Source organism: Phalaenopsis equestris, unplaced genomic scaffold (genome assembly GCF_001263595.1).
Source record: "Phalaenopsis equestris unplaced genomic scaffold, ASM126359v1 Scaffold000006, whole genome shotgun sequence".
NCBI lineage: Eukaryota > Viridiplantae > Streptophyta > Magnoliopsida > Asparagales > Orchidaceae > Phalaenopsis > Phalaenopsis equestris.
This window is the reverse complement of record NW_018164448.1, coordinates 603,313-616,707: the sequence shown is the minus strand read 5'-3', so window position 1 is coordinate 616,707 and position 13,395 is coordinate 603,313. Positions and strand designations below refer to the sequence as shown.

Below are 13,395 nucleotides of genomic sequence, written 5' to 3'. Positions count from 1 at the left end.
CCTCGTTTAAGCACGCATAAGCAATGTCGTCATCACCCTCGCCACTTAGACCCTAGACTTATCCTAGTCCGATGATCCATATGTGGCATTAACAAATTTCCCCAATTGTCAGGAGGATTTGAGTGTAATATCTAAGCTCAAATCCCGGTGCACTGGGTTTTATTGTAGGTTGTCATTGAGGGAATTTCACTGTTGATTTAATTAAGGAAGCATGGGTCACGTCTCGGTACATCATGTCTGATGTTTTAGTCAGTTTGTGAATTTGGGTCAAGTGTCTAGTTTCATTGTGCATTTGAGGATTAGATGAATAGACTCTTACCTAAGGTATGCTCCTAAAATCTAGGAAGTCTGTGCTGAGAATTAGATGGATAGATTCTCACCTAGGGTGTGCTTATAAAGTCTAGGAAGACTATGCTGAGGATTTGGTGGATGGACTCTCACCTAGGGTGTGCTCCTAAAATCTAGGAAGCTTAAACTGTGGGCTAGGTGAATGAACTCTCACCTAGGGTGTGTGCTTAAGCTCTAGAAAGCCTACACTGAGAATTAGGTGGATGGGCTCTCACCTAGGGTGTACACTTAAAGCCTAAGAGGTCTGCACTAAGGATTAGGTGGATGAGCTCTCACCTAGGGTGTACACCTAAAGTCTAAGAGGTCTACACTGAGGACTTGGTGGATGGACTCTCACCTAAGGTATGTACTCAAGCTCTAGGAAGCCTACACCGAGGGCTAGGTGGATGAGATCTCACCTAGGGTGTGCACCTAAAGTTATAGAAAACCTATACTTTAGTTTATGCTTAAGGTGATTTAAGGTTTTCTATATTTTCCAATTAATTAAATCATCAATCCCCATCTTTATGACTTAACCATTTGAAAATAAATAAAACAAAAGAAGGATAAGACAAGACCCCGCTTCCAAAGCTAGTAAAGTCAAGGGGGAAAACAACGAGTGAATCGACCTAAAAGCGCTTAAATAACAATCAATTGAAACCCAAAAAGTGGGCAAAAAGGGGTCCGTAAAACCAATTCTAAACCGCATGTAAATCAGCACTTAAAGGTTACATAAATCTTGCCAAAATAGTGTGTAGATTGCCTCAAAATTAGCCCACCAAAATGCCTCAAAACATGGATTAAAACAATCCCACAAATGCTGGGTTTAATGCCTCCAAAACAGTAGACAAAGCTCTCAAAATCCAATATCAAAACAGTAAATAAAACTATCAAAATCAACCCCAAAACAATAGACAAAACTCTCAAAATCAGCCCTAAAACAATAATTTTAAAATTCCGAAGCAGCTCTCATGTAAGCTCAAAGCATCAATTTCAAATGTCCCAAAATCAGCTAGGAAATCCAGTCCAAGATAGTGTGCAAACTCTCCTAAATCAGTTAACAGATTGGCTCTAAAATAGTACGTGAATCAGTAGACAAAGCCCTAAAAATCATAATGTTTAAACCCACCAAACAACGGGTAAAATAGCCCACAAGGGAGACATTCGGAAATAAAAGAACATAGACCCGCAAAGAAGTATTCAAGCCCTGGAATAACGGTCATCTCGAGCCTCGTAGTATTCTATTTTGAGTGCTTGAAGCACGAAATTAACAAATGAGCTTAAGATCAACAAGTAAATGGTCATTGAGTAAATGGTCATTGGGGTCATTGGGACCTCACAATGTTTGCATCTAAGTGCTTGAAACATAAAAACAGCAAATGAGCATTTAAAATCAGCAAGTAAATGGTCATTGGAACATCACAATATTGAATTTAAGTACTTGAAACATAAACCAACAACAGAACATTTAAAATCAGCAAGTAAATGATCATTGAAACATCAAAATATTTGCATTTAGATGCTTGAAACATAAAACCAGCAACAAAATATTTAAAATCAGCAATAACATATAATCAAAATATTGTTTATATTTCTCCAAAATCAGTAAGAATATTCCTCCAAAATCAGTAAGAATGTATTCATGTGGAGAGGATTCCATTTCAATTTTATGTAAATAATTTGATAGCCATAAGATGCAATAGCTGGAAGAATATACCTGCAACCGAGAAGAATTAGAAGAGATACCAATCTCATGTGGCGAAGAGGGACAACCGAGCGTTGTAGAGTCAGCAAGCACTAAACAGGTGAAATATGGGACTTTCGAAGGTCTTGCACGCGGTGATCCCGTGGCCAGCTAATTCTAATAGCAAGTGTGCCGCTGGGTTTCCATCGAGAGGTGAAGTCGAATAGGAAAGGTGACGAGAATTTTGGGCGCGGGTAGGAGAGCGGTAGGAGAGCCGACGAGAGCCGACGAGAGAAGCGAAGCCGAGCAGGAAAAGTGAAGCCGGGCGAGAGAAAGGCTTCGGTGCAGAGGGGAGGCGAGCGAGGAGGCGAAGCAGGCGTGAAAGGAGGGAGTCGAAGCAGGCGACAAAAAAAGGAATCGAAAGCCTCGGTGCAAGAGTCGAGCGAGAGGAAGTGTGGAGCGGGAGGTTTCATTCGAAGTAGAGAGCGAGAGAGTGGGTTCTTTCGTCGCAGGGAGGAGGCAAGTGCGGGAGAAGCTTTGCGGCTTCGGTGTTGGAGACGGAGGCAACGAGGAGGGATCGAGCTTGAGAGCGGGAGATGATCAGGAGTTCGGGAGAGGCAGAGGAGGAAGAGGCAAAATGCAGAGACGGGATCGAGCGGGAGAGGTGCTTCGATCGCGAGTGGGAGAGACGCCTCTTCGGTCGAGCAGAGGAGCAGAGGAGCAGGCGAGTGCGGGAGAGGGTCGCGCGAGAAGGTGAGGCGTGTGAGCGGTAAAGGCGAGCCGGAGGAGGCGAGCGAGGGAGATGGCGATTCGAGAGAGGGGTTTCGGTGCAGAGGAAAATGGACGAGCGGGAGAAGAAGCGGGGGCCGAATCTTACCTCAAGCGAGGAAGGTTCTCGATGCAAAGGGGAGGAGCGAATCAGGAGTTTTTTTTGGTGGAGACCGTCTCAAATCGTGTCGAGAGGGGAGAAGAAGGCGAGTGCGGGATCGAATAAATGAAAGGAGCAGGCTTGAGAGCCGTTACTTCAAAGCTTTGGCGGGGAATTGAATACCTTCCTTTCAGGCAGTCAGGGAATTCAATGCCTTCCTTGCAGCCAGCTTAAATGATAAATTTGAAATTTAAATTTTAAATTTTGAAATTTCTGAGCTGAAGTAATTAGCCCGTGCTTAATCCATATCGAGCCTGAATTGAACCCGAGTCGAACCTGGGTTGAGCCCGGGCCCGCGTCGCGCTAAAAGAATGTGCATCGATTTCCGTATCATTTGTGCGCGCGCGTAACCCTAGCAATATATGTGTCATTTCTAGCTAAAGTTGACGTTTCAGACGCTTTGGCGCTGTCCGTTTCGTCATCCGGGGTCGTCCGGACGAGTTCACCGGCGAACGAGTCAATTCAAGTCAAAGTCGTGTGTGGTGCAGTGAGTGCGTGAATTGCGGCGTTCACGAGTAATCGAGTCACAAATGGTTTACCTAAGGGCGTTTGATCCTTCAGGAACTCATTTTCGGGCCCTCTACATGTTGGTCCTGAGCCCTTGCAACTAGAAGTTGAGTGCTTAGAACCACTCATGCGAGTTCTTCACAAAAATGAGTTAAGAAGTGACTTGAAGTTCTACGGGAGGTGGGCTCCATTGCTAGTCCGCTAGGATGGTCAATAAGAACTCCTAAAGCTAGATCCTAGGTTCTACGAGTAGAAGATTAAGACCTCACTAAAAAAAAGAGGTCAACAATCATGAGTAAGCTTATTGATTGAAATTAAATTTTATTCCAATTGTGGAACATATAAAGCAGAGGAAAGAGTAACCCTGAGAGAGCTTCACATCTTTTTTCTAGCAATTTGAGTGTGAGCAAGTCTAACAAATCTAAATTTGAAAATCTCTTGATAGTTGATTAAAACATTGATGTTTCCAGTCATATGATTAGAAGCTCTTGAACTTGTGATCCAAGTTCTAAATCTCTCATTGCTGTCAAAATGAGAGAATGATGTGTTACATTGTTGTGTCACGAGGCTGGTGTGTGTTTTGAATTACCTCCAAAGGGTTTTTTTAGTACTTAAAGTTATTCCTTGGTGAATGGGCCCCTCAAAAGTGGTAGTAACATTAGCCTTATTCTCTTGATCTATTCTTTCATGTTTAGGTTTTCAATATACAAGTTTTCCATATAGTTTCCAACATTTATCATTGAGATGCCCAATTTTCTTGCAATAGTAACATATGGGACAATTCTTCTTGAACTTTGATTCATGGGAAGAATTATAGGTGTACAAAATTGATCTTTCAGTACTTGGTAAACTTCCATGTCCAATCATCATAAGTTTCTTTCTACTCTTTTCTCTTCTAATTTCAACAAAAGCTTCACAGGTAGAAGGAAGAGACTTTATTCCCATGACCCTCTCTCCCACTTCATGCACTTCCTTAGTCCCACTAGGAATTTGAAAGTTCTTTTCTTCTTGATGATAAATTTATACATCACGACATCATGTGAATATTTTCACACATATGCCTCAAATATATCAAATTGTAGTCAATACTTTGTCGAGGGGTTGAAATATTGGGTGACACTTTGCTCTCATTGACAAATATAATGTAGTTTGGTTTCAATCTCAAACAAAGCTTCAGTATTCTCAATGCTTGAATAAGTTTCTCTTGCAACCTCCCAGATTTCTTTGGCTGTTTTGCAGAGCAAGAAATTTTCTCCTACTTTAGTGATCATTGTGTTAGCTAGTCAAGATATAACAATTTGGTCTTAAATTTTTTATGGTGATGTTAGGGCCAGTGAGCTCAGAAATTGTATCCTCTCATGAGATGTTCCTCTTTTTTTTTTTCCACAAATGTACAAAAATATGGGTTGAGAACATTGAAGGAAATTATGGTCATTGAGTTTATAATTTAATATATAATTCCAGATCTCTAATTTAGAACTAACATCCGGTGTAAAACTAGACATCTTCATTATGTACTTGGGTTATAAAATCTATGCACATTTAGGGCCGGATAAGGAGTTGGTTACTGCTTGCTACAAGAAGAGTCCAATAACTATGATAAGGAGCATAGGAGGGATTGCAGGCTAGTTGGAGTGATTCTGACTGTTGCAGGGAGGATTCCGACTGCTGGACGGATTTTGGAGTCTCCAACAACTATAGAGCGAGCATATAAATCCTATTGTTTGTTGATGAAGGGGAATAGAACTGTAGATAAAGCAGCCAGACGCCTCGCGATGCAGTCGCTGATCGTTGCAGATGAATCTAACGAGGTCGCTTGAAGCAAATGACCCAATCAGGGTGAATTGAAGTGATGTAGATGAAGCCAAATGTTGTCGATTAGCCGAACGACGAACAATGCCCTAATTATGAATGTTGTAGCCGAGCCGAACGACGTACATTGCCCTTATTTCATCGCAAGATGAAGGCATGATTTGATACTATGAAGAAAAATGTTGGAGGTAATAATTGCGTCATTATCATTATTCAAACATAATATTATATATATATATATATAGGGAAACCTGTCTCCTAACTTACAATCTTACCAAATATATCTAGCCTAAATATGAAAATGAAATAATTATGAAATAAAAATAAATAAAATGAGAATAAAAACTAATCAAGGAGTTTCCAAAGTTATCTCCATTTAATCCTTACATCATTCCTTAGGAGGTTGGCCGACCCACAATGAAATGGAGGCTGATCATCCTACATTTCCACAAAAAACAATTGGTTAATTCTTTATTGATCTTAATGTTAGTGCTCTATTTGAGCAATCTCATTGGATATTTATGTAGTATGATCTTCTAGAGAGCAATCACGTGTAGTCATCATCATGATTTAGCCTAATGAGAACTTACTTTGAATCCTATAAACCAACATTACAATAACCCTTTAGTCCTAATCCTACTAGAAAATATTTGATGGTGTCCATTTTTGGATGGCCAAAGAAAATTTCTTTAATGAAAAAAATATTCAAATGGTTTTTTTGGGAAGATTCAGGCTGTCCTTACGAAGAATTCGGATGGTCATATGAAAGTTGGATTGATGCACTTGTAGTTAGTTTATAACGAGTAGTTGCAGGATGGCGAGAGGAAAGAGCTATGTGAAGGTAGTGATGTTAACCAACGGCAGATATGCAAAATGTAGGCATATGGTGTTGAGGACATTCTGCTACTACAAGGAAACAACGAATTGATGATGATGGCAAAGTTTGGGCACGTGTCCTTAAAAACTAAAAGGAAACTAGATAATTAAATAACAATCTTATAGTCATTGTAAAAATTAAAGATCTTTAAAATTCAGGTAGTTAGTAGTCAAGCTTTTGAGTTGTGCACACAGGTTTGAGGAGTCTAATGGTATAACGTTTAGATAAAAACGTCAATTCAAGAGAATTATTTTCTATTCATGCAAGGAAAATCACATATTTAAAAGTTTAGATCCATTAGTGATATTCATTTATTTGTCTATTCTTCAAAAGTAATTTTCTATTCAATTGATCAATGAAATATGATATCCTTATGGGACCAAAAATGTCTTCCCTGTTTGTATGAATGTTGTTTGGAGCATATTCAAATAATTTTTCATATCAAATAAAAAAAAAAAAAGAACGAATTTAACTTCATGTTTTCAGAATTCAACCTGCTTCTATTCAGCACTGATAAAGTTTCCCGCTCCTTTAGGTGGTAAGAGCGCGTACAAAATCCTGATGGAGAAGTTCAACTTGGTTGGAGCTGCCTTCATGGAGCTGAACGAAAGGTCATTTCTAATACCTGCATTCAAATATTTGAATTGATAGTAATATCCAAATGCATGATTAGATATTGATACTAATATTAAATTATATATTGATCTTCCCCATTTTCTAGAAGGATGGGAAGATTTCACACTTCCATTGTTGGAAATGTTTATGTTCCTTTTGGTATTCATCCACCATAGTTAGTTTAAGTTCTCTTTTCAATTGTATTAACTTTTTGCAGTCTTTGTTTTGTAAAATAAATATAATTTTCAGGAACTTCCATGGAAGTATTAATTTTCTAGTAAAACTATGGCTAATTTAAACATAAATAATCAAATCTTTAGAATAATTAAATACTGCTGGTGCTTGCTGGAAAAAATCTTGTACTATCTGAAGGAAGCCTGTTAACCCAGTTAAAATCTATGACAACTATTCAGTTAAGTTGCTCCTTTTTTTCTCTCTGCAAACATCCTACCATGCACTACTATAAGGTTTTTATTTGATTAAATAGCTATAAAAGTACTGCATTGTGCATCCTTCATCACATAAAGGCCACATCAAACATCATCACCAGCTCTATCTTCCAAAATAAAAATGGATCTATATGGTTCTCATAAGATAGAGTCGATATGAAGTAAAATGGATATGTGCAGGTAAAATGATTATTACTAAACAAACATTAACTTCAATTTCAGCACTTAAATTACATGCATTTGATAGGAATTGTGGGGTTGAAAATTTGAAATATTGACTAAGTTTACCATGAAGTTCTAGGTCAAATTTTTAGATGGCAGATGAGATAGTAGGTACGACATTATCTAGAGATTTAACCCTCATTTTGCGAGAACTTTAAAGTCTGGGATTCGAGGTTTCCTATAGGCACAAGCCTCCATAATTAATTATTCCTCCTGATAACGGGAGAACACTTTTGATTAGGGCTAGTCATTTGGCGCTAAGTATTTGGACTTAATATATAGTGACAACAATATTAAAAGTTTAAAATATGAAAATTATCACCGCAAGCTTAAAGTGGATGGAAGGGGAAATGATGATGCATCCAATCAAGATCTCATAATTCGGTCATCCTGGGTTTATGATCACTGATATACTTAGTTAGCGGAGGTAATCAATCTAACCTGAAAAAAAATTCTTCTTAGCAACCTAAGGTTGCTTCGTCCAAGGGAACCTTATAGACCGGGGGCGAATATTTGTCTAAGAGGTCTAATCTAAGTTGACCTTCGCTTACCGAGAGTCTTGTGTCCTATCAGGTGTACCTTATGATTTCAAAAAGGTAGATTGTTGTTACAGAACATATGTGCTATGATTATGTCATTTAACAACATATCATTCAATTTGAGGGCTCTAGTTGTAACCACTTATTGTGGTGCCATTTTACGACAACACCACGTGAACAAATGACTCAAATCATATTAGCATGAGATTGTTTTGAGTTTAAATTTAGTAGTATAATTAATATGATATTGACTATTTGTAAGGTTGAGTCAACATTAAATTCATCCAACATAACAAATGGTTGCAGATAGTGGATGAATTTTGCTATAAGTATTGAGCTATTAATTTTATTTTATTTTAATATTTATGGATTTTATGATATGAAAAATTTATCTTATGAATATTTCCTCTTGAGTTGAGATGTGCAATGAATAATGTCCATCATTGGCGAACGGTTATTACTTGAACATTACTTCAAATACTAGTCCTGTCTACTTCAAAACCCATGAAGAGGATCCAAATTTGTCTATTGGAGCTCTATCCTTTGAACTCCAATCCCTATAGGGAGGATGACAGACTGGAGGCTCAATCTTGTCAACTCTAGTCCCTATAAAAAGATGAATTAGACTGTTTGAAGTGCGAGACTTACAATTTTGTTCTGTAGGCAAGATGCCCACGGCCCATGCAATATTCTCAAACCACACACGTAAATATTTAATAAACTAGTCGGAGCACATGCGAGATTTTTTGAACTTGTTTTGATTGACTCGTAGGGAATTTTAGTATTCTTTGTAAGGGTATGATATCATTGAGATTTATGTAAATATTTTCATTTGAAACCTTTCATTTTACCTTCTGTCTGCTCGCATAGTTGATATTGTGAATCGGGTGGTGAGAAAACGTGAATTGGATATAGTTTTATAGCTTTGAGCTTAGATTCCAATTCAGATGGTTTCACTAGATGCCATTTTTAAATATCTTTACATGGGCGGCGTAATTCGTCTTAATATGATTTATTATATTTGATCAAGCTCATGGGGCATCGTTTTTCTTCTATAAATAGTAGGCTATATGCCATTTCTGAAGTGAAGTGCTAAGGCTCTTGTAAGTTCATATCTTCTTTAATTTCTTTCTTATAATTTATGCATTTTATTTCTTATCTCCCTTTTTTGTGTTCACTTAAGCTATAGAAATTTTGATTATGTTTAATATAAGTCATTTTTAAGGTCATTTAAGTTCAATTTACGTTTTGGTTCGGTCCGAAATTTGATAGCATTTCAGCAGCCTTCTGGCTTATCCCTGCTTCGGAGGAAGCATCGGGGAGCCAGGACCTTCTTACCACGCTTAAAAAGCGCGCATGAGCCTTACTTGCATAGAAACATTAACACATGCATATACGGAGCCATTTTTGCTACACCGACACGGCGCAGGTAGTTCTTTAACTCACCATAATCACAAAAATTTGTATAGGGCTTGCAATTTGAAACACATAGCATATAGAATTTTCTCGTGGACAGGAGTACATATCTTTTACACAATTAAGCTAGCAGAATTTATACTAGAACCTTTTGCACTCCACACCCCACTAGACAACACAACAACTTGAGTCCACATAAATCTGAATTCTGTATCTCTCTCAAGCAAAACAAACCATGATAACAACTCTTTTTTTTTTTTTTTTGTGTGAAGAAACAAACTTGCCCTCCTTAAGCCCTACAGAACCTAAAATTATAACTTTCTTTTGCAAACAATACAACTCAAAATGACAACTTTGTAGTTCTACAGAAAGATAAATTCCACTGTTCCACCATTATACCTTTGCGTAATAATAGACTGGTCGAGTCACCGGAGGATGAAAAGGGTTGGCAGGTTTTTTGGATAGGAAGAGTGACGGCCTGCGGGTCTTGGGATAGCTGGCTGCATGAGGAAGAGCTGTGATGGGGGGCTTGAATCTCGGGGTAGCTGAGTATCTTTCAGCTTTTAGATGGGGAGAGAATTGGATGAGAGAGCTATCGTAAAAGTATGAGGAAATGAGCTCACTTGGTGGTGCGATGTGAAGCGGAGGAGTTCGGGACAACGAGCAAGCAGTTTGAGGGGCTGTGGATCTTCCTGCCTTAGTGAGGGGAGTAGTGGAAGAAATGCTTTATACAGGAGATATGTGCGTAGAAAGGGAGAGGAAGTGAGATCAAAGAGAGAGGAGGATACTGGGAGAAAAGCCAGGGAGGTGGTTGTTGAGCTTTGGCATCGGTCCGAGAGGTGAGACGTCAGACAAGGAGGGGTGTTGTGTGGTGTTTGCTGCTCGCAGGTGGAGGGTAAATTGGGTTGGCCTGCTGGAAGCTTTGTGCTGCGGTGAGCTGAGAGACCAAGAGGTTTGCATGAGTTTTGTTGGAGTGGGATAGGTTGCGTGCGAAACAGAGAAAGAAGGATGGTTCGTTGGAGTTCGCTGGTTTGATGAGATGGTGGAAAAGAAGGTTGCAACTGGGATAGTGAGTTGTGGAGAGCTAGATGGAGGGGAAGGGTGAGAGTTGTCGTTGTTTTGGTGTGTGGAGAGGAGGAAGGAGAGGGATCTGCATGTGTGTGGGATGGAGCCAAATGAGGAGAGCATGGTATTAGGTGTTTTTTTATTATCATTTTATTAATTTTTAATAGTTGATAGCTTGTTGGCTACTTCTCATTAGAGGGATGGGTGGTTGCAACATGAGATTGGGCGATGGTAGTAGAAAGATCATGGGTGAGAGCAGCTGGGTGTCAAAGAGGGAAGATGTCTAATAATACACACACACACATACACACACATACATACATACTAAATACATACATTTCATTGAATATTTTACTCAATTTAAAAATATTTTAAATTCAATTGCCTCAAGGTACATGTCAACTCTTCGTGCACAAAGGCCCATCAACATGGCTGTCACCCCAAGGTAAAATTAACATTATGGATGTGCTCACATTGTCCGTTTCGCAACCGGGGGTTGTTTGGACAACTTCGGCGACAAACAAGAGGACTCGGGCCCAATTGCACACAATGTTCCTATAACTTGTCATTTTTTGCTTGTTTGGTTATTTGATCAAGAAATATCTCTTTTTAGGTAACTCCGACATTCCGTACATTCTCACGTATTCCATTTTCTTATCTGACATCATTTTGAGAGCTTTGACGGTGTTCTAAGTAAGTCATAGTTTGTGAGCAGTCACATTCATTATTCGTCATCCACCTTATGTCCGATTGACTCAATTCGAGAGGTGGGCGATCTCTCTTAAACACTAACCCTAAGATTTAAGACAACAATGACACATAACATAACCCTAAATATATTAAGCCCTATTTATACCCCAAATAACAAATGTTTAAATTAGACTTTTAGTCTTACGCCCAACATAATTTTTCAAATTATTTGGCAGATGGCACCTTAGTTGCCAGTCTAACATTACTCATTCCCAAAAAGACAATATGTCCTCAAAGTGGAAGAGAAGAAACTACTGTTGAATTAAGTCGCACAGTTCCCACACGACGTCATAATTTGGCAATCCTTTCCATATAGTCAATATTTTTTTCTCACCTATCAATTCTTGAGGCACTCTTTAACTGAAGTGGCTCCAAGAAAACTTCCATATTCTCATTGTTACCGGAGTTAGCCCAAACCACAAAAATGGAAGAAAATATTATTAAGCAAAAGCAACTGGGCTACTATCATGATTCAAAACACAAAAGGAAATACTACACAACAAAAATACTCGGCTAGGGTTAGGGCTAGGCGGGACCATTGATGGACAACAATGGTGAGGGGTGTTGGATGATTGACGATAGGTGGGTAGGGGCTAGGTAGGTGCCGATTTGGGGTTAGCATAGAGAGGGGTTGTGGTTGAGGCTAGCATCAGACTGGGCGGGTGGGGGTGTGGTTGGCTATATGAAGGAATGGTGGAGGGTTGGCGGTAGTGGAGGAAGGTAGATAGGCGACTAGGCGATGGCTAAATGAGGAGGGTGGAGTTGTTGCTAGAAGGAGGAGAGGCTGTCGTAGGTGAGTTGGACGGTAACCAATTTGAAGGAGGTGATTTCTGGTGTTTAAATGGGTGGGAGGAGGGAAGAGAAGTTAGCAACCAAAGGATGGCAAGATGGAAGGAACGTGGATGCATGGAGACAACAAGGTAGGTTTCCTGCGGCGAGGAAAGAGGCTTACGACAGCACGGGGTGGGATGCGAGGTAGTGAAAGTTGGAGATAATAACCATTTCAGGGCAAGATGGAGGGAGCGCCTTCTCGCATTTGAATTTAATTCTAGAAGGGAAAGGGGACGCCGGCAACTATCCTGACTGAAAACTCAGCAAAAACTAAATCTAGAACAAAAAATATATATATATATTTGAAAAAGCTAAAGGGCTGATATATTAAAGATAAAAATGCAGATAGGTTTGTATGGGTGACCTAAACACCCAACTCACACGGTACAACACACACTAAAAAATGTAAAAGATGGGTACATATAGAAATAAAAAGAAACCCAAATACCACCTGGGCGCTGAAAAAAGTGTGGGTCATCTCAATCTAGTCTTGCTTCTGGCTCTAGTTCTCGGTAGTGATCCAAAACAGATTGGTAAGGTACTGACCATTACCCGTAGTAACCAAAGTATCATCCATAAAACTCCTGAGTTCTAGTAGATATTCATTCTTCTTCTTCCTCCTGGAAGTGTAAACCTGCCATTCTTCTTCCGAAGAATCCGCCTGATGGGGTAGTGCTGAACCAGAAGGAACAGTAGTACCCACAATAGGTTCTACAATATGAGAAGTGTGAGTTGCCGCTACACCGGTTGCTTCTTGAAGAAGTGGAGCTGCGAGGTTCTCCTAGTTATCAGTCTGAACACTATCATTTATAGACAACAGTCTATCAGAATTGTTTTGTATGGAGTTTGTAGGTGTCAGCATTGCATCACTCGCAGTAACAGTAATAACAGTGTCATGGGGGTCCTCAGACACTTCTTGTCCGGTAGTATCCTCCTCAGGTGAACCTAAAATGTCCACAACAGTGGGGTTAAACCCATTCTTATTCACTTGACCCTTATATTTCAAATTAGGATGAAATTTGTGGCATTTAGCAAGGATATGCCTAAACATCTTACAGTGGGTATAATATGGGGGTTTGTGTTCCATGAAGATTTGTTGCCAATAATCATTATGGATTGTGCCCAGTCAAACTTCAGTAACATCTGGTAAAGTAATATCCCTTTCCATAAGTATTCTGGCCACCGATGGTCTAGTTAAGTTGAAAGTTGGCAGATCTAGTTTCAAAGGATCCCCAAGGATGACCCCAATAGAGTAGAGAACCTAATGGTGAATTTCATGAATTGGGTCGAAATTAGGAGACCACTTGAGTAACTTCATTGATTTGCCTTCGATATTAAGATATTTCGATATTAAGATATTTTTGTAGTCTTCA

At 39.3% G+C, this 13,395-nt stretch overlaps 1 protein-coding gene across 1 annotated transcript in view; it reads left to right on the top strand.

Annotated features, from left to right (window-relative positions):
• Positions 1-13,395, top strand: part of LOC110018227 (squalene synthase-like) — an 83,386-nt gene that overhangs the window by 43,768 nt on the left and 26,223 nt on the right. The window contains exon 4 of the mRNA XM_020715489.1: positions 6,671-6,746. Within this exon, the coding sequence (XP_020571148.1) occupies positions 6,671-6,746 (76 nt within the window). The remainder of the gene's footprint in view (positions 1-6,670; positions 6,747-13,395) is intronic.